This window comes from Capsicum annuum, chromosome 2 (genome assembly GCF_002878395.1).
Source record: "Capsicum annuum cultivar UCD-10X-F1 chromosome 2, UCD10Xv1.1, whole genome shotgun sequence".
In the NCBI taxonomy this organism is placed as follows: Eukaryota; Viridiplantae; Streptophyta; class Magnoliopsida; order Solanales; family Solanaceae; genus Capsicum; species Capsicum annuum.
This window is the reverse complement of record NC_061112.1, coordinates 147,016,644-147,037,966: the sequence shown is the minus strand read 5'-3', so window position 1 is coordinate 147,037,966 and position 21,323 is coordinate 147,016,644. Positions and strand designations below refer to the sequence as shown.

Genomic DNA, 21,323 nt, shown 5'->3' with positions numbered 1-21,323 from the left:
CCTGTATATTGGTATGACTTACATGGGGTGATGGAGATCCACCGTTAGTTTATTCGCACAACAAAACAAAGACATGATGGTGGGAATCCTCTAAAAATGAGGAAATTGACATGAAAAATCACTAGTAATGAGATCTTCTAGGTAAATGAAAAGGACTGTTCTCTGGAAATGGAAAAAGTGTCTTTTGTACAAAAAATAAAGTCAATTCAATTTGATCCAATTATAGTATTTTCTTGTTAAAAGAGACTTGAATAATAATAATGTATCACATCTCGCCTATAGTTATGTGTATGCAAATCTTAGTCCATCGGCTCAAGGAAGCCATATCAAATTGAGTATGAAAAGAAAATATAGTACTCTGTCTCTGTCATCTGTTTTTGTTCATGTTTGACTTCACACACCCTTTAAAAAATAATTAATAAAATGATAAATTTTTATTATAATAATAAGGCTAAAATAGACACAAAATAATAAATGATTTCTTAATTTTTCAAACTGGACAAATAAAATCAAACAATTATTTTTAATATACACAATAAGTAAGATAAACCTATCGAGGAGAAAAGTGAAATGTGGAAGACAATGAAGAAAACCAAGAAGAAGTAGTAGTACTATTGGCATTAATAATAGAGTCTAAGGTGTAGCATTAATATTACAAAGAGTCATGTAGCTTAAATTAAATTAGAAACTGCTGCTTTGTATGAAAGGAGCTTATTTTGTATCTATTTCAAGGGTAGCTCCAATTAACAGTACGTTTCTCACCATCATTCTTTCAGTATTTGGCATTCAGAGTTTTCTCATCTTTGTTTTATTCTTTTAAAACAAAAAATTTCTTCCTCAAAGAACCAAAGTTTTGTTAAAGAAGAATGGCTAGAAACTGTGAGAGATGCAGAGTGCTTGAGAGACAAAAGTACTGGGAAGAGTTGGACAAAAATAAGTCGATCTTCATAGTAATGATGAATGATTTCAGGCATAGATTGGTAAGTATAAGTCATTCTTCATAGTAATGATGAATGATTTCAGGCATAGACCATTGCGGTCTGACCCTTCCCCGAGTCCCCGCATAGCGGAGATTTAGTAGACGGGGCTGTCCTTATTTGTCAAAGATCATTGCTTGGAAAATGCTGATATGTTGGTGTTCAAGATGGATGGTTTTGCAGCTTTTAATGTCAGGATATTTGACCAAAGTGCTTGTGAAAAAGGGGAAACCTTTTTTTGTCAAGATAAATATGTCACCTTTTTGTAAACATCCAGATGAAGTCGCAGATGAACATACTAGTGACCAACAGAGGAGTGAAGATGAACCTTCGTATGAGGAAAAAAGTTGCGGATCCGCTGCTGCTGCTGATACTGATGAGGAGGATAACGCACAAGAGCCTACAAAGCGCAAATCTTCGCATGGAAAACACTATTAGTTTCATTCACCTCAGCCTAGCAAAGGGAGGAAAAAGAAGACAATCTTTGAGGCCAATCAGGACAATAGGAAAAGGAAGGGCACTCCTTCATGCAAGCAAGCAAAATGTTGAAGCTGGTTAAGTTTACCTATTTTTATTTGAAATTTATCTATTCTTTTTTTACATTGTTTGAATTCTCATTTGGGAAAATTGTTAGTTCAGCGGAAAACAGGTCTACGTACTCAAACAAAAGCCAAGTTCCAGAGAAAGAGAAGATGAGAGTCCATCAACAGGACTCAAGACACTCATCTTCTGTGCCTTCTGTTCAGATGACAGTGAAGCCTACCCATGTCAACATGGGTCAACTGGTATTTTCTTGTCATAAAATGCAGCTAATGAAAGTTACAACTAGTAGCCTTAACTTAGACCCTATATATGCTGAAAAATATGGTAAATATGTACATATTATAAAATTGAGAACCTAATAGCATAAATTGATTAGGGGTTCAATTCAAATCTTGAATCCACGATACAACAATAGATTAGAGTACAGGATCTTTATACAAATAACCGATAGGATTCACTATTTTGCTTTTTCTAGCCGGATACATAGAATTTGCACTCGTTATACGTGATATACATATATTATACATGGATTATATATCTTCCGCCTATTTTCTATTCAGGTTAATTCTTCATTATTCTTTGTTTCCCACTGTATAAAAGTCCTTTCTCTTCACAGTAACAATAGCTAAAGTAATAGTAAGTAATGTTCATGTCGCAATTGTTGATTTATCTCTACATATTCATATTAGCACCACACTGATACACTAGCAAACCCCCATTAATCTAACCAAGGAATTAAACGATAGTATTGTGTTCTTTCGGCTGATTGTGGTTTATCTTATATTATGTGAAACCAGAAGCTCCCCAAAGCACGGGCACAGAAGTTCATGAGGCAGAAATCTGAGACAATTACTCTAAGAAACCCTTCGAGTGGAATGAGAGGCCCCAATTCGCTGCAGAATGGAAGGACCGGTGATTCAGTCAGGCTGGGAAGTTGTCATGGACAATAATTTGGATGAGTTTGATAGTTGTGTGTTTAAGCTTGCTCAAGGAGGAACACACAACTCAATCCAGTTATTTTGGATGTTCATATATGTGCCGTTGAGAATGAGATCATGAGACCACTCTAATTCCAACAGCACATAAGGATTTGGTAGTGTTATGTTTATTTACTTTGAGATGTTTAATTTGCTTTTGAGATTTAAGTTTGTTGTGTGCTTTGAATTTCAGGCGTGGACCAAGTAGTATGTACCTAATTGTTATGTTGTCATGTTTGTGAATGTTAATCACTGGGATTTGAAGAAGTTTATTCTTGTTTGTGTGGTTATTTCCTGTGTTACCTTAAATTGTTATGAAGAATGTGTTGATGAAACTGGGGAGAAACTGAACAAAATTTTATCAACCAAGAAACTGTTCGAGAACGTTCTCGTGACTCATCCAACCTTTAATCAGATGAACTTTCTTGACTTATTAACTAAGTTTGATTCATTTGAGGACAAGTTGGAACGTGTTCCTTTGATCAAATGCGAATGTTTTGACGATTTTCATCCAACTGTAAGTCGCCATCAGCAACTCCAGCAGCATCAACCATAGCCCCTCCGTTGGCCAGTTGGCATTTCATCATGTTGCAGTAAAATTCAAGAGGCTCTTTTCTTCTCTCACTCACAGGAAGCTGTATGTTTCATTAGTAGCCGAAAACAGTGGATGAATCGCTCGAGTATGCAAGGGAGATAGAACTTCAGCTTGAGTGAGTGCTCATTTTATAGCACTGATGCAAGTTCCTTCTATCCTTAAAGGAATAAGAGGTGCTTCAACGAATTCTTTTGAATAAGAGGGCTGTTGCGGTAGATATTGAGATGGTAAAAGAAGAAAGCAAAGCTGAGTCAATGGCCAGATGATCAAAGTGCTTTGCCTAGGCTTCTTTGGTATACAGACTTAAGTTGATTCAAATCCCACTCAAGTGAATGGAAAAGTGGATCCTTAATAAGCAAAATGAAAATGACTGCTCCCCTGGAAACAGAAAAAGTTTCTTTTGTACAAAAAATAAAGTCTTTGACGTGTAGCATAAACATTACAAGGAGTCAAAAGTTAGCCAGAACTAGAAACTGCTACTGTGTGTGAAAGGAACAAATTTTGTTCCTTTTTATAAAGGGAGCTCCAATTAAAAGAACGTTTCACCTGTACCATTTCCGAATTTGGTTTATGATACAAATGAGCATCAGCTTTCATCTTTGTTTTATCTTTTGCATTCTGAGGAAAATATTAAATTGCTGTTAGGGGTCAAGTTTTCATACTTCCTCATCTAGCTCTGCATAGCTGTAAAACGATTTGAATATAGAGAGAAGACATCTTTTCCCGAACTTGTGCTCCAAATTCACTTTAGCACTTAAACTCAACTTTCATTTATTTACCCCCTACATCTTTAAAGTGTATTTATTTGACCCCAAAAGCTGACGTGACATTTTTTAAAAAAAGGAGCGTGTTTATTTATTAAAAAAATTAATTTTAGTAATATTATATTTAAAATATAATAAAAAATTTAAAAAAAAAATTAAAATTAAAATTAAAATTAAAATTAAAATTAAAATTAAAATAAAAAATGGGATGGGCTGGGGCATTTTTTATTTAATATATATATATATATATATATATATATATATATTAAAATAGTACATATATATATATTATATTATATATAAATATATACATAAATAGTAAATATTTATTTTTTGCTTTTTAAAACAAAAATACATAAAAAGTGTATGTGTGTGGGATTTTTTTTTTTAAATCCTAATTTTTTACGTAGCAATGACCTGACACTGACATGACGCATGTGCAACCCATTCTCCGTTGTGAGAGTGGTATTCAGTTTTGAGAAGTGAAGCAAATACACTTTAAAGATGTTAAGGGGTAAATAAAAAGAAGTTAAAGTATAAGTGTTAAAGTAAGTTGGGAGGAGGAGTTCTTTTTCTCTTGAATATAAGCTAAAAATGGTAGCTTATTTGCATGAGACATCACAATATTCTACCAACAATGACCCCAAATTTATGGTCCATAAACTATAGTAACTCTTAGCTGAGTAATTCTCATAATAGGGTCTTTCCAAAACAAAATTTTCTTCTTCAAAGAAACCAAAATTTTGTTAAATAGTGACTACACACTGTGAGAGATGCAAAGTTCTTGAGAAACAAAAGTACCGGGAAGAAATGGACAAAAATAAGTCGTTCTTCAAAATAATGATGAATGATTTCAGGAATAGACTGGTAAGTCAATAGTTTTCTCTCTATTTGATTTACTTTAGAAGAAAGGGAGCGTCGGAGCAACGTTAAAGCTGTTGTCCCGTGACCTAGAGGTCTTGGGTTCAAGCTGTGTAAACAGTCTCGGTAGAAATGTTGGTTAAGGCTGAGTACAGTAGATCCTTTAGTGCACCTGGCTGCCCTTTCTTGATTTTCTTTAGAATTTGTAGCTGACACATTTGGGATTCTTTAATGCAGCGGATTCCAAAAAGGTTTGTGACTTCTTTTAAGAACAGTAACAAACTGTTGGGCCGGAAGTTTCTAACAGGCCCTTGTGGCAAAACGTGTTTGGTTGAAGTTAAGAGAACAGAAGAGGATGATTTTGTTTTCTGTAATGGCTGGGAAATATTTGTCAAAGATCATCACTTGGATGATGCTGATCTGTTGGTGTTCAAGATGGATGGTTTTTCAGGTTTTGATGTCACGATTTTTGACCCAAGCGCTTGTGAGAAAGAGGAACCTAGTAGTGAAGATGATCCTTCATGTGAGGAAATAAACTATGGATATGATGATGATGATGATGATACTACTGATGAAGAGGATAACATACAAGAGGTTACGAGCCGCAAATCATCTCATGGAAAACAGTATCAGTTCCATTCACCTCAGCCTAGCAAAGGGAGGAAAAAGAAGAAAATCTTGGTAGCCAAGGAGGACAATAAGAAAAGGAAGTGCACTCCTGGTTAAGTTTTACCTCTTTTTTCTTTGAAATTTATCTGTTCTTTTCTACATTGTTTGGATTTTGATTTGGGGAAATTGTTAGTTCAGAGGAAAACAGTTGCTCGTACTCAAACAGACGCCAGGTTCCAGAGAAAGAGAAGATGAGAGTTCATCAGCAAGCCTCAAGACACACATCTTCTGTGCCTTGTGTTCTGATGAAAATGAAGCCTACCCATGTCTACAATGGTCAACTGGTATTTTCTTGTCTTTAAATTCAACTGTCATAAGTGAATGCAAGTTACAACCAGTAGCCTTAACTTAGGTCCTCTCTATATGCTTAAAAATATGTAGATATTATTAAATTGCGAACCTAATAGAATAAATCGTTTAGCGATTCAATGGCAAACATGGATTGCTAGAACCCCCAAAATTCAAATCTTGAATCCACCATGACAACAATATATCAGAATATAGGATAGAGTAACTATTCTTGGGATCTTTCTATTAATAGCCGATAGGATTCACTGTTTTCTTTTTCTAGCCGGATACATAGATTATGCTCTAATTATACATGATATCCTTATATTATACATCTTCCGCCTATTACCTGAGTTAATTCTTCATTATTCTTTGCATTCTGGTGTATGCAAGCCTTTTCGGTTCACGGTAACATTAAGTAATAGTATGTAACGTTCATGTGGTGAATGTAGATTTATCTCTACATATTCATATATATTAGTACCATACAGATACACTAGCAGACCCCCATTAGTCCAACCAAAGAATCAAATGACAGTAGTGTGTTCTTTGAGCTGATTTTGGTTAATCTTATATTATGTGAAACCAGAAGTTCCCTAGAGCATGGGCACAGGAGCACATGAGGCAAAAATCTGAGACAATTACTCTAAGAATCCCTTCGACTGGAAGAACGTGGCCGGCGTCAATTCGTTGCAGAATGGAAGGGCTGGTGATCCAGTCAGGCTGGGAAGATTTTGTTATGGATAATCGTCTAGATGAATTTGATGTTTGTGTGTTTGAGCTTGCACTAGGAGGAAAACACAACTCAATCCCAGTTATTTTGGATGTCCACATCTATCCTGTTAAGAATGAGATCATTGGACCACTCTAATTCCAACAGCATTTACTTGATTTGCTAGGAATATTATGTTTGTTTATGCTTTTGAGATTTAAGTCCGTTTTATGTCCATTGAATTTCTGCCATGGACAAAGTAGTCGTATGTACCTAATTATCATGTTGTTGTTGTTTTGTGAATGCTAATTACGAGACATCAAGAAGTTTATTCAGTATCATTATGTTGTATTTATGTTTCTTGATTTTCAAATGCTTAGTACTTTTAGGAATTGCGAAAACTATAAGATGACTTCAGTAAATACTAAGCAGTATAAAAATGTTGAATGCAATTCGAGAGTAAAATGTTCATGCAAATCAAACAACTGAAGAAATGTTCCCCTTCCCAATTCCCGAAGTCTTTAGTGTAACAGAAGATAGTACGGGCTGAGGTTTTCTATTTGCTTGCAATGCCGGATGTTTCTCTTTAGTTAGAAGCGGAAGTAGAGGACGTTGTTTGCCTCATCAGCTAATTGTTAAATCTTTCCAATTTAATGTAATAGAAAAATGTTAGCTGAGTATTAGTTAAATCTAAATCAATGTTGCCTGAAAATATAAGTATGTCAGCTATTCGGTACAATAACTGTATCATTCAAAATCATTTTAATATTTTATGAAGAATAAAATTTCTTTCACACAACATATAAGAAGTTTAAGTGGTAAAATCATTCTCAAAATAAAGTCCATCTCACAAAAAAAATTTAAGTTTTAACAAGACATAATACATGACCATTTTCTCACCAAAAACTAAATGAAGGGCATTCTGGTCCTTTTATATTCAATCTTAATACAAAAATATTTCTTTTTTTTTTTTGCAAAGTAATAGTATTAGTGCTTAAACCCTGAACCCCAATTTCCCCGTTCACTGCGACCATGCGTCACCTACTAAGCTCCTTCCGCCGCCGCCACCACCACCACCACCACCGTATAACGCCGCCGCGTATCCACTTCATTTTCTATGCAAATTACAAACCACAGAAGCCTCAACCACCACCAGCACCACCATCTCCTCCAAATCCACCTAAAAAGCCGGTGACTTTCACCCATCACGGCGAGTCATGGGAGGACCCGTACAGCTGGATGTCACAGCTAAATGACAAAGTAGCAATGCGACATATGGATGTGTACATGGAACAAGAGGAGAAGTATACTGAAGCTGTTATGTCTGATACTGAACGCCTTCAGTCTAAACTTCAGACGGAAATGGGCTCTCGCTTGTCAAATGACCTATCTACCCCTCCCCTTCGTTGGGGTCCTTGGTATTTCTTCCGCTTCATTTTTCTTGTTAGAATTGAGTGAATTTCATATAGCACCTCAATTAATTTAGAAGACATACTACTCCATCCGTCCATTTCTACTTGTCCAGTATTGACTCAGCACAAATAGAATGATAATTTTATTATTTCACCCTTTGAATATATTCCCTCCGTACACCTTTACTTGTCTATGATTGACATGACACACCCCTTAACAAGCAATAAATAAAAGATTAAGTTTAATGCATCACCTTTTGAATATAATAAATTCAATGCTTTGGAAAATGCGTTGGCTAATGATTACTGTTAATAGCAAGGGTAAAATAGACCCATAATGGTAAATTATCTTGGTTTCCCAAACTGAACAAGTAAAGTTGGACAGTTGTTTTTAGTATATTGGACAAGTAAAGATGTAGAATTGTTTTTAGTGCACTTGACAAGTAAAGATGGATGGAAGGAGTAATAAATTCAATATTTTGGGAAATGCATTGATAAATGACTGTAGTTAATAATAAGGGTAAATTAGGAAGTATGTGATAAATATTAAAGTGGATGAAGGGAGTAGTTGTCATTGGAATGTTTATTTGGATACAGAAACCCTCAATATTTGTTGTTTGGATTCTGAAATGTGATACTTGTGTTTACACTATGGAGGTGGATATTGGTCGCCGCAGGTTGTATTATAGGCGAGTGGAAGAAGGAAAGCAATATCCAGTGCTGTGTAGGAGGTTAGCACGGGCAAATGAAGATTTCATTTCCAATAAATCTCCTTCAGCAGGTTTTGATTTTACTTCGGGGAAGAGAATTGAGCAGAAGCTTCTTGACTACAATGAAGAAGCTGAAAAATTTGGAGGTTTTGCTTTTCTTACTACTTTCTTTGTGTTGGTTTTCCAAATATAGTAGAATTTTTCACAAGGATTTATATAGCCACCCTTATAGTGGTTGCTGATTTCACGGCTCATTTTACTCATGCTGTATGACCTTTTTCCCTTTGTTAAATTAAAGGTTATGCATACGAAGAATTATCAGAAGTGTCCCCTGATCATCGATATCTAGCATACACAATGTATGATAAGGATAACGATTACTTCAAAATGTATGTGCGAGATTTAAATTTCGGTTCACTATGTAGTAAGCCCCAAGAAGATTGGGTTTCAAACATAGCTTGGGGGAAAGGTGGACAAGCATTGCTTTATGTTGTCACTGATCACTGTAAGAGGCCTTATAGGTTGGAAATTTACTTATTTAGTTAAAAGATTATTTCCGGCGTATGCCCAATGTCTCATTTGTGTCCAATTCTTTTTTCAGGATTTACTGTAGTATGATTGGGTCTGAACAAGACGATGTGTTGCTTTTAGAAGAGCCTGGCGAGAATGGCTACGTAAGCATAAGACATACTAAGGATTTCCAGTTTGTGACAGTACATATATTCTCTACTACATCGTCAAAGGTGATACTCAGCATTATCTACATTTTTTGTACACTTGCTGTTAGACAATTTATTGTCAATGACTAGTTTTTAGATCTTTCTGATAGATGCTGCTGAACCTTTGTCTGGCATGATACCTGTGTGGGAATGTGAGGCTCAATCCCACTGCGTTGTCGAGCATCACCAAGGGTATCTTTACCTCTTTACTGATGCTGCTAAAGATGGACAATCAGTTGATCACCATTATCTTTTACGTAGTCCTGTTAACTGCACACTGAATGGAAGGAAGTGGGAAGTGAGTTTGTACTGTATTGGAACTTTTACTAAATTTACTTCTAAATGTCCCCGCGCCAACTGCCATCTATCCTTCCACTGGCTAAATAACCTTTCATCTGAAAAGCATAATATTCATTCATGATGGGACCTTTGGCTCATAGATTTCTCATTAACAATACAGAATATATTCAGTGATAACTTGGAGTTCATAATTGAAGACGTTGATTTCAGTGACAAGCACTTGGTGCTCATCGTGCGGGATGGCCGAAATTTTAGACTTTGTTCCATTTCTCTACCTCTGCCAAGTGTCAAGGTAATCTTATTTTGGTTCTGGTTTGTACTTTTGATAACTCTTCCTGTTTATTCCAACCTGAAGTCATTTACTTTGCCTGTTTAGGATGGCCTCAGGTCTATAAATTTCTGTTTAGATTAATCCTTTTGTGGCTTATAGTTAATACAGAAACCTTAAACAAGCATAACCTTAATGATCAAGCCATTCTCCCCCTATCCTCACAAAGAAGTAAACAACCCATGGAGATAATTATCATCCTTTTCTTTTGAACATGGTACTCTTTGTATTTAATGATGTCAATTTACACCATATGTCTTTCAAGGTTAGACTCTTTTGTCCTTGCAAGTGCAACTGCTTGCTTTCTTTTTTCTTGTTTGCTGGACTCCCAAGAGTTGCCCATAGGCGCCCACTAACTTTGTATACCAGGTTCCAGAAAGTTCTCCTTTGGGAAAATTTTGCTATTTATAAGTGCAACATTTGTTTTGATATATTTGTCTTACCTCTAGTTGCTCTGAGCCAAAATTAATGAACAGGAGAAATGTGCAAATATATATAATACACACAAACTACTGAGTAATGATACAAGTTCAAGACACATTTTACATTATAGCTTCTTACTCTTAAGATTGCAACCTGATGTGCATTTATTGCTTGAAATGGATAATTTGCCTTTTTTTTCCTTTTTTCTTTTAGAATTGTCTTTGAGCAATAATGTGTTTTTCACTTGAATTGCTTCTCACTGTTGTACTCCTCCTGCCCTTTCCCTTCTCCAATTTTCTCTGGACAGGAAGAGATTAAGCTCAAAGAACTCAGTCCACAGTTTTTGCCTCTACCAAAGAATGTCTCTCAAATTATGCCTGGAACAAATTATGACTACTACTCCTCAACAATGCGATTCACAATATCATCCCCTTTGGTAGGTACTTGTCAAGTTTTATTAATTTATTTCATATATTTTACTGTAGAAATAGTTTTGTATAAACCAAAGAAAATAACTTCAATGAAATTTATTAAGTTTTATCTCACTCCTCTTTTAACAGAATGAGCTCTTGTAGTTTGAGCTCAAAATTCATGGTCTTTATGAGTCTCTCAAATGTTAGTGTGTCGGTTCAAAATAATATGATTTTGCCTCCCCCACCCTACCACTAACAAGTGTGCCCATGCTAGGAATTGAATGCTTTTGCACAAATAACTATAACTTCCGTTCTCTAATTTCTACTGTTTTGATCTCCATGGAGGAGGACTAATCCAATAATCCATGGTTCTCTTGAGTAGGCTTGTTGCATGGCTAGTACAGTGATCAAATCCGCAATCAGCTGTGCGCCAACAAGCTGTACACTCTTACTATGTGTTTACGCGTTTATTAAGTTCTTATTTTTTAACACGATCTGTGAGAGAGATTAGGGTGGAATCTTGGGTTCAACTCACCACAACTAATTGGCTTTGATTATATAATCTCCTGGGTGTGATCTGTTTTTCTATGAAATAGCAATTTGTAAATTTACAAGACTAGATCATGCTTGAAAAAGGCTTATTGTTTTTTTTACCAGCACTCAAAATCTATGACTTCGAATTCCACAGAGGCAAAAAAACCACTGAGTGATTCTTTTCATTTGTCCTAGCCTTGGTGGACAAAGGTTCGTGGTATCTGTTGCTTGTGGGAGGTGGCAGTTATCCCAGGGATTTGTTCAAGGTGCACGTAAGCTTGCCCGGACACCACGGTTATCCAAAAAAAATGACATCTAGTAGCAGAAACTGCAACTGCCAAATGCCCGCCAGCACTGTTTTCTATTCTTCGCTTATGCAAGCATAATGTTTTAGATTGAGAGGGTGGTGTATTTTGGCAATCTGCCACTAACAGCTACAGTTTTCCGCGGCAAAATAATATTCAAAACTGTTAACATTTTTAGGTTCTTTGGAAAGATGAATGTAGTGCTGAGGTGCGTAGGTCAGCCTTGCTCCTTTATTATTCCGGCATTGGGCTTCCAACTTTCTGACCCAAAGATGTTGTAGAAATAACCCTCTTTTATTTCGAAGGAACTTCTTGAAAAAGATGTTTATAAAATTAATTTACAAAAGATTACAATTTTTTTGACAACGAATTAACTACAGATTATATGATTTTTTTGTCTAAAATTCACTGTTTTATAGATGCCTGATGCAGTTGTCGATTATGACATATCATGTGGAAAATGGAATATAGTACAGCAGCAAAACTTGCTTCATGAAACTACAAAAGTGTTGTATGGAACATCATCTTCAGCTAGTTTTATCCAGAGTCCAAGGAATTTAGGCTCTAATAACAAAATCAATCCTGAAGAACATTCTATGTGGAATGATCTTTCTGAGTTCTATGCCTGTGAAGTTCATGATGTCACGTCTTATGATGGTATCATTGTTCCTCTGACTGTTGTCTATTCGCGAAGGAGGAAAAAGCAAGCTGAGAATCCTGGATTACTTTATGGACATGGAGCTTATGGAGAGATATTAGACAAACGATGGCGCAGTGAGTTAAAAAGTCTTCTTGATCGTGGTTGGGTCATTGCATATGCTGATGTCAGGTGCGTTATTTCTTCGTCCAATTTAGTAATTTGGCTCCACAGTTACTACTTCCTCTATAATAATGCTAGTTCATATCTTTACAGATATCCTATTCCTATGAAGTTATGAAAGGTTATATTCTTATGATGTTATGTAAGTGACTAGTGCTTGACGTGACCTTTTATTCTCTTCATTCTCAGAGGTGGAGGAGGTGGTGGGAAAAAGTGGCACCATGATGGCAGGCGCACAAAGAAGATCAATTCCATTTATGATTACATATCCTGTGCTAAATTCCTAATTGAGAGGGAAATTGTGCAAGGCAACAAGCTCGCTGGGTGGGGTTATAGTGCTGGGGGGCTATTGGTGGCTTCAGCTATAAATATATGTCCAAGTCTATTGCGAGCAGCAGTTATGGAGGTCTTCCAAAAGCTCTGAATGTGCTATTGCTTATGCATCCTTCAAATCATTCTTTTCCTTAATCTTTTTGATGTCCCTCACCCCAACAAGGAGAGGAAAGGATGAAAAAGAAAACTATTACTAACTCCTCTTCTTTTATTTTAACCTCTCTTTTGACGTTATTGAAAAAATTGTCTACCTCTTCTTACAGGTACCTTTTTTGGATCCAACAAACACGCTCCTCAATCCAATCTTACCGCTTACACCTGCTGACTATGAAGAGTTTGGGTACCCCGGGGACATTAATGACTTTCAGGCGATACGTAAATATTCACCTTATGATAACATTCAAAAAGATACTTTATATCCAGCTATTCTGGTGACATCTTCATTTTACACACGGTAAGGCCCATAATTTTCTGAAATCTTTTGCTGACTAATTGACTTCCTCAGGCTTATTAAATGGTAGTCCCTTCTTGTCAAGGTGACTAATATGTGGTCTTTGAATAAAGCGCAGTCTTTTACACTATTACTTAGTTTGACTTACAACGAACTGTAGGAGTCACTCCATCTTATAAATGGGACTTTGATTTTAGTTACCTCTTTACTTGATCTAAACCCCATTTAGCAGCCTCTTCGCCGTCATACCTGGGAAATCGCATGGTTGCTTGCCTCCGTGATATTTATCTTTCTAGCTGTTCATGGGATTCCTTTCCATCTGTGTGATAATTTTTAGGTGTTAAATCAACTCCAATGTTATCCATCAACATTATGTTTTTCATTTTCTAGCAACCCTCATGTGCTACAGTGCTATGATTGACAACTAGGACCGACCAGGTGTAATGAACCTGATCCATCAAGAACTGCTCCTAGGTGTAAATTAAGTGAAACCATCATCCTTTTTCGGTTACCAAGAATTGTTCCAAGGTCATTAACTAACTGAGTGAACTGTCATCCGTCTGCATAGGTTTCTGCTGATTAGGAATAGTTGCAACTCATTGTGTTGTAAGTCCTTCCCCGTAATATTGCATGATTTTTCAGGTTTGGAGTGTGGGAAGCTGCAAAATATGTTGCTCGGGTGCGTGAATATTCCGTTTATGATCCTAAACATCCAGTATTGCTTAATTTGACAGCTGATATAGTTGAAGAAAATCGATACTTGCATTGCAAGGAGTCAGCACTGGAGACAGCTTTTCTTATTAAGATGATGGAATCATAGCTAATAAGTTGCTTTATTAATTAATTTCGCGTTACATGATTTTTTTGATGTATTTTACTCGAGCCGAGGGTTTATCGGAAACAATCTCTCTATCTTGACAAGATAGGGGCAAGGCTATGTACACACCACCCTCCCAGACTACCCTTGTGGGGATTACACTAGGTATGTTGTATTAATTTGATGTAGAATAGAAAAGCTTATACCCTGGGATCTCAACTTATTTTTCACTTTCCATATGAAACTGATTGTAACAGCACACTTTTAAGCAGGGGATCGAATATTCCTACTAATCTTTGTCCTTTACAGCAAAGTTGTTCTCCAGGAGGAATCTCCTTTAGTCTTTACTTGCCACATTCTTGCCCAACTTATTAGAGCTGTTGTTAATTGAAAAATGCTGTGCATCTTCTCTTGGATGCATGACAGACTTTTCAATAAGTGATTTGGTCTGATTGCATTCAGTAGCGTTGCCTAACGGTTAATAAAGTTGATTAATGATATGAAAGACAGATTTAAATCCTTCTGGAAACACAAGAAAAAAAAAAGTCAGGCTGCTTCTTTTGCATTGTCAAAATCTTGAAGGTCAGAATTATTTAGTAATGCCTACGTGGAAGCAGTTTTTGAACTAGAATATTCATGAAGGGAATTTAAAATATTAAAAGATAAACATATGAAGAAGCTAAGGAGATTGTACATTAGTGAAAATAATCTCTTATAACCCCTCTCTAAATGTTGTACAAAGAAGAAGGTCTTTTCAAGTCTCTTATATGAAAATGAATATCTCGTCTATTGAGCGACGGTCTTTTCAAGTTTCTTATATGAAAATGAATCTCTTGTCTATTGAGCGAGTTTGAGGTAGCACGTATCCACTAGTGTTATTGGTGCAAGCAAAGTTAATGATTTGGTTGTTGTTGAAGAGATTAAGATGAAAAATTGTGTGTATTAATCTAATAGTAGCTGAAGACATTGGTGAGTAGCAATTAAGTCCCAAATAAAACATTGCTGGCGCCACGTGGATTTGTTGTTAGTGTGTGTCTAAATTTGTCAACGCATCAACTAACCTTCCAACATATGAAAATGTCCCTTCGTCAATCAACCATACATAAGCTACCAAATTCTGTCAACTAGTTTGTCTGACGTGGCTACATCTTCACTATCATTGCAATCTTTTTTCATTTCAAACGATAAACATCAAGACAACCACCATAAAAATAAATATAAATAAATAAAGGACACACATTATCAGTTTTGATTAAATATCTTTTCTTTAATACCATGACAAATCAAACGAAAGTACATCTATGTTTTTGTTCGATTTTTTTAAAAAAAATTTCAACACTCAAAGTCAGATTTAAGATGATTTCCATTCGTTGGTGTTCATAAAAGAAAGTCATAATTATCTGACATTGTCAGTAGTAGCTCTTTTCTATAGTCAGAGACTCATATGCTTTATATGGTAAGTAAATAACTACAACCCATAGAGAATCTTTAATTTGTTTTAAATTATAATTTATTTATGAGTATTTGAGTAAAATGAACAATGTAAAGAGGAAAATGACTGTTAATATTCATATATAACTAGTTAAATTTCATCATGTGTATAAGCAGAACCAATTTGAGACGAGACATGATTACTGATTGACATATTTTAGTATGATAGAAAAAATGGTTTGCATGTACCGTTCACATTTTTATCTGTGACGATGAAGAGAAAAGACGTTTCACTAATTTAACACAATTATTCCATCAAAGAAAGGTACTAGTTTTTTTTTTTTTTCGGCAAGGTCCCCTTCAATTTTGGGACCTCCTCCTAAGGGAAAGCAGAATCAAAAAAACCCAAAGAAGAGGGGAAAAAATTAGTACAATGGTAGTAGTATTATACAAGACCTCACTTCACTATTATCTCTGTGGCAAACAAAACTCAATGGGTGGTGGCCCCAACTACAATAATTAGCATTACTGATAATTGAAGGTCCCATTTACTTCAAATCATACACTGCTTTTTCTCTGTGGTTTATTTAGTGGGAGAACAAGGGCAATGAAAATGGACAAAAGCTAAAGCATACTAAGTTATAAGCTTATCATTATCTGGAGATATAAAATACTCTCAAGGACATTCGAGTCAAACAATGTAAGCGGAATGATCTTGTCCAAAATGACAATCCCTTTCAACCCCTGATGGAAATCTTGAAATATACAAGCAGCCTAATAGAGAATAGTTAAATGTTTTCGAGCCGATTATTGAGGTGATTCAAATAGATAACTTGTAGCAAGTCAAAAGAAACAGCATAGGATTAACTTGTTAAGAGGAAAATGTGACAGCAGAATAAACCAAAAGGAGTAGCACAACTCTCTAATATTAGTTGCCTATACAAGGCAAATATTTACTTCATTAAACAACTAGGAACTTGGTCAAGTGACCATGAACTTCGAACTCATTCAACGGAGATACTGGACAGTATGAATATTCTTTTTCAACAAAATTATGCTGATGACAAGAACCAAGGATAAGGCACTCTATAATAGCCTGAGAAAGCATGAATGATCATTATACACAGCTGAGAAGCAAGAGGGCAAATGGTGGAAGGGGATCATAAAACCCCTGGCTTATAACTGCTTTGGTTCGAAGATACAAATTCCTAACTCCAACTCTACAGGAAACTCCAAAAAGGTAAAGAAGAAACATTCAAGCAATTAAAGACAAGAATAAAAAAATTTCTCCCGAATGCATCGAAGAAACAGAGGGACCAAAAGAATACAGCTCAGACCTTTTCATTGTTTCTCCTGCAACTTTCATCAGATTTTCGTAGTGAACTTGCTGTTGGCGATAGATTCCTGCATCCTAGAATAGGAGCAAAAAGCTACTAAATCAGCCTCATTTAGCTTCATGCCTCAGCGTCTTCTGCGACAGGTGGGATTCCAGCTTCTTTAATAAAGGCAGGTTCAAGAAATTTAGCCACAAAAGCCCACAACTTATAGACATCATCAAAATTAGTGAGGAAGCCAAGTGAAGCAGTAACAACTTCGACTCTCACATACCCACTTCTACCATCATACTTGCCATTCTCCATTGGTTTGCAAAGGGTAGTGTCATCAAGACTCAGAGACCGCTGCTGCTGTTTTGGGTTATCTAAGATTCGTATGTGACTTAGGATGCCAATGCCCAGAGAGATGCCATGTGATTCGGCCAGTTTCTGAACTATTTCTGGACTAACAAGACCCCTGTTTCTGTCTCGCACATTGAATGCAACAGCTGCACCCCTCTCATATTTGATTTTCGGACCATAAATGCGAACAAGTCGTGAACTGTCTTCCCCATTTGAACCAGGAAATCTTATCTGAAGCAACGAGGTAACTAGCCAATTGATGAGATATCTCAGCCGGAGAGTAGTTTTGTTGAGACCCAACATGTTGATGTGATCAAGATGCCTGCACGCTATCTCGGGCTCTCTCCTGTCCGACTCTTGTCCATCATCATAATCGCCATCACTAATGAACTCGTCATCATCCAAACCTGTTGCTAACAAATCCCCAGGCTCGAGTGTATGGCTCAGACGAGCTTTGCGGTTGTCTTCCATGCTGAAGGATACACGTCTTCCTCTGCTTCCAGGCTGATCAGCATCTTCTATACCGAAAAATCTACCACCAGCATATCTGTTCCCTTCTCTCCTTTCCAATAATCTGAACTCACCTTCAGTTTCTCTTCTTATAGCACTCTCTTTTATCTCCGGGCATATCTCAGAGGCTGATCCATTATCAAGGGTTTGATGCCGAGAAATTGAAATTGAGTTGCCCATACCAGAATCAAATGTGTGACCAGGTTTGCTGGTCTCAGGTTCTTCCTCGATCTCTCTGAATTCTCTTGAAGGACTTCTCTTATCAAACTGGTCTTCTTCAGGAATCTCCTTGAAATGATCCAAGTCTTGAGATACTGACCGAACAGCTGCATCGAATGATAGCACATGGTCGTCTTCATGGCGTCCTGGATTCAACTCTCTGTCATACATTGGGCTGCTTGACATCTTTGAAGGCTTCGGAGAGAGCTTTTTATTATTCTTCCTGCCAGCAAACCAAAATGGGGGTGCTGGAGAGGCAATCTTTTCCTTGTTAGACTGCCCAGCACCATCAGATCCCAAAGGACTCTGGCCCAAGTCAATCCACAGGGAGTTATCAGATGATTCATCTTCACTAAAGACTGGACTTCTCATGACCTCCCCAACAGAAATGCTTTCAGTCTCTTCAAATATTGTGCTTGCTCCATCCCTATCAGAGCTGTTGTCATGCTCCATCTCTGTCTCAAATACATCCCTTACCTGAGCAGAAGTGAATGCACCAGAAAAGGCTGGCAACTGAGATCCTGGCCGAGTTTCAGCATTAACTTCACTGTTCTCTCCAGCTTCATCATCCTCAGCCAATCCAGGGAAACCATCAATTGAATCACTCAAATACAAAGGGAAAACAGGAGTAATTTTCACTATGCCAGACCCAGCATGCCCAGACTGATTTTGAAGGCTTCCCATCACAGATTTTTTGATAAGAAGACATCCAAATCCAGTTGGGTCATAACCAAACACCCTGTAGAATGAAGTAATTATAAAGTCCGGTCGAAATAAAGACAACCCAAGGGAATCCATGTCTTTTGGACCCAGAGCACCAGCATCAAGCAAAACATGCCAATTATTCTGCTGTGCCAGTGCCATCCACTGGTAGGAGTACTTTGCACCAGTAACTCTAGATTGGACCGGAAAAACAAAGAGACCAGTAGCTGAATCTTTCTTTCTCCTCTTCTTGTTTGAAATTTGCTTTCTCAAATCAGTTGAACATAGTTTGAGGGTAGGCCATTTGAACCATGCACTATCAACCTTTGCACCTTTCTCCCTGGCACACCGACCCATCCAGTTAACTGATTCACTCTCATGATCAAACATGGTCAACAACTTTTTGTTTGTCTGGAAAGGATATGATTCACCTAACAACTTAAAAGCTGAGCCCCTACTAACAGTAAAAACAAGACCATACTCATTCTCGGGGATGTTCAAGTAATCCATTATCCTAGCTTTAATATCGTGTTCCACGGTTCCTTTTTCAGCACACCCATACAAAGCATGATTACTCAAATTGGCAGTAATCTCAGACAGGCTAAATGTAGATGAATCCCAGTAATGAACACTCTGAAGAAATGAAAACAGCCCAAACCCACAATAGTCAAGACATACCTTGGGTGAAGAGCCAGAAAGGTGAGAGTACTCATCTGACCTCAACTCATCAATCTTCCCTGAAGAGTTGTACTTAGGATACATGGTCAAGAACTTTGAATAAGCCTCATCCAGCTCAGGAATAGACTCCTCAGATTCAAAAGTTCTCTCTGCAGCAAGAGCAGTAGCTTTAAGGAATTCTTTTTGAGCATGTAGCCTAGCCAGTGACCTGGATCGACCCAACCCCTCATCTTGATTCTGTGCTGACAGAGAGTCCACATCTTGGGATTTAACAAGAGACCCATTTTCAGATGCTTCCTCAAGAGCCTCCCTAAGCTTATGCTCTTGCAATTTCTTCAACACAGATGGGTTCTTCTTGATCTCTTCATTGTTATGGTTAGACCCATCTCTCTTTCTGCTCTTTTTATCCAAGATCAGAGAAGCACAGTGAGATATTGGCTTCCATAGTGAAAGATGCATTAGACCTCTTTTTTCTTTGTGTGGGAAATTTCCCCCCCTTACTCAATCAACAAATAGAGGACTCAAAAAAAAAAAAAAAAAGAAAATGACGAAACAAAGCTTCACCAAAGACAGAGAGAGTCTTTAGCCCATCTATCACTAAACCCCAGAAAAAGAAAGGCTTAGTCACAAACCCTAAATTCTGGAAAAGCAAGAGAATCAAGCTAAAAGCATCCCCCCAGAATCAAACACTTTGCTTTCAAAAATCAAATGCCCCTAACTTAAGGAGGGAAAGGAAAGTCCCAAAAGCATTTGCTTTAACAAAACCCTTTCAAACACCAAAGACCAGATACTGATATACCAAAAGAATTGATTAAAAAAATATATAGAATGAAACAAACCCTAATTTGAAATTTCTGCCTTTTTTCAAGATTCAGACTCCAAAACAGTGACACCCCAGTAATCTTTGACTGAAACACTCCCTCAATCACTTTCAGGTTCTTGAAATGAGAAATTGAAAGAACAAGAATCAAGAAATTTCATGCTGACATTTTCTTGAAGATTAAAAATACTCTCAAGAAAAGAAACCCAAGAAGGAAGTTAAGATCCAAAATGCTCAAAGACTCCACCTTTGTAAAACCCCACAACTTCCAAATCAAAAGTCAACCCAGTTGAATGAAATTTGAAGAAACCCCAACACCCAAAAGCAAGCAAGAAAGTAGATCCCCAACAAATGGTCACCAAACAAAAGACACCAAAGAAAATTAAACAAGAAGAATCTACACCTCCAAAAGGAAAAAAACTCCAGCTATTACTCAATCAAAGACACCTGAAAAGTAGAGTTGAGAAGGGGAAAAAAAAAAAAAAAAGAGAAAAACACTCCCATATTATTATTGTTATCTCTCACTAGGCTTTCTTTATTTTTTTGTTTGGTTTTGGGTTAAAGAGAAGTAAAAGCAAGAGTCTCAAAATGAAAGGCGCATTAATTGCAGTTCTGAGCCTAAAAGCATACCTCTATTGATTACACCAATGCTATCTCTCCTATTCTCTCTCTTGATTGACTCTTCTATAATATGGCTTGGCTGTACATACAGAAATTGCATGGTGTAATTTACAACTTTTTCCCTTCTAAAAACAGTGAGAAGTGATATTTGACTTTCACATAACCCCACCATAAAGAGAGAGATAAGTTGTGCTGTTATTGCAGTACTTCCCCATTTTAATTTATTTACTTACTTGAGTTTAATTGGATAGAAATTTAAGAAAGTAAAACATAATTAAAATGCATTTTGTGATTTTGAATATGTTAAGTTGAAATTAAAGAGATAACAAAATGATAGTAAAGGTTATGGACAAAACAAAAAGTTAGATACTCTATGTTTTATGAACTTGTCTTACCACTTTCTTTTTTAATTTATTAAAAAATAATATTTTTTTCCCTATTGGTGGTATGTTCAATTAAAGAATAGTTTATTATATTAAATATAACTTCTCCCTAGTCTTACCACTTTCTTTTTTAGTTTATTAAAAAAATAATATCTTTTCTTTATTTTGGCAACTTTATATTTTAACTTTTCACTTTGGTATGTTCAGTTAAGGATAGTTTATTACAGTATATTAAATATGTCATTAATTTAGGCCTGTGAGATTTAAACTTTTTTCATTTTTAAACTCTATGGGTAATTAAAATAGATAAATAAATTAAAATTAGAAATACA

At 36.4% G+C, this 21,323-nt stretch overlaps 3 protein-coding genes and 1 pseudogene across 4 annotated transcripts; 3 read left to right on the top strand and 1 right to left on the bottom strand.

Moving 5' to 3' along the window:
• The first annotated feature begins 5 nt into the window (after positions 1 to 5).
• LOC107860352 lies at positions 6 to 2,764 on the top strand (annotated as a pseudogene).
• A 1,647-nt stretch (positions 2,765 to 4,411) lies between these two features.
• Positions 4,412 to 6,727, top strand: LOC107860349 (B3 domain-containing protein LOC_Os12g40080). Of its 2 annotated transcripts, none has more exons than XM_016705672.2 (4): positions 4,412 to 4,723; positions 4,955 to 5,438; positions 5,525 to 5,670; positions 6,264 to 6,727. In XM_016705672.2, exons 1-4 carry the CDS (start codon positions 4,667 to 4,669, stop codon positions 6,543 to 6,545), a joined length of 969 nt encoding a protein of 322 aa, XP_016561158.1. In that variant the 5' UTR covers positions 4,412 to 4,666; the 3' UTR covers positions 6,546 to 6,727. The 2 variants fall into 2 exon arrangements, with proteins under 2 accessions (XP_016561158.1, XP_016561159.1); XM_016705673.2 differs by having other exon boundaries at positions 4,452 to 4,723; positions 6,267 to 6,727.
• A 601-nt stretch (positions 6,728 to 7,328) lies between these two features.
• On the top strand, positions 7,329 to 14,264 carry LOC107860348 (protease 2). The gene is made up of 11 exons (XM_016705671.2): positions 7,329 to 7,804; positions 8,476 to 8,654; positions 8,807 to 9,029; positions 9,110 to 9,251; positions 9,325 to 9,525; positions 9,688 to 9,819; positions 10,586 to 10,714; positions 11,950 to 12,359; positions 12,540 to 12,756; positions 12,947 to 13,137; positions 13,777 to 14,264. The coding sequence occupies exons 1-11, from the start codon at positions 7,419 to 7,421 to the stop codon at positions 13,952 to 13,954; spliced, it is 2,388 nt and encodes a 795-aa protein (XP_016561157.2). The 5' UTR covers positions 7,329 to 7,418; the 3' UTR covers positions 13,955 to 14,264.
• Positions 14,265 to 16,529: 2,265 nt separating this feature from the next.
• LOC107860347 lies at positions 16,530 to 20,758 on the bottom strand. Its single transcript, XM_016705670.2, has one exon. The coding sequence runs from the start codon at positions 19,624 to 19,626 to the stop codon at positions 16,837 to 16,839; it is 2,790 nt and encodes a 929-aa protein (XP_016561156.1). The 5' UTR covers positions 19,627 to 20,758; the 3' UTR covers positions 16,530 to 16,836.
• Positions 20,759 to 21,323: the final 565 nt, after the last annotated feature.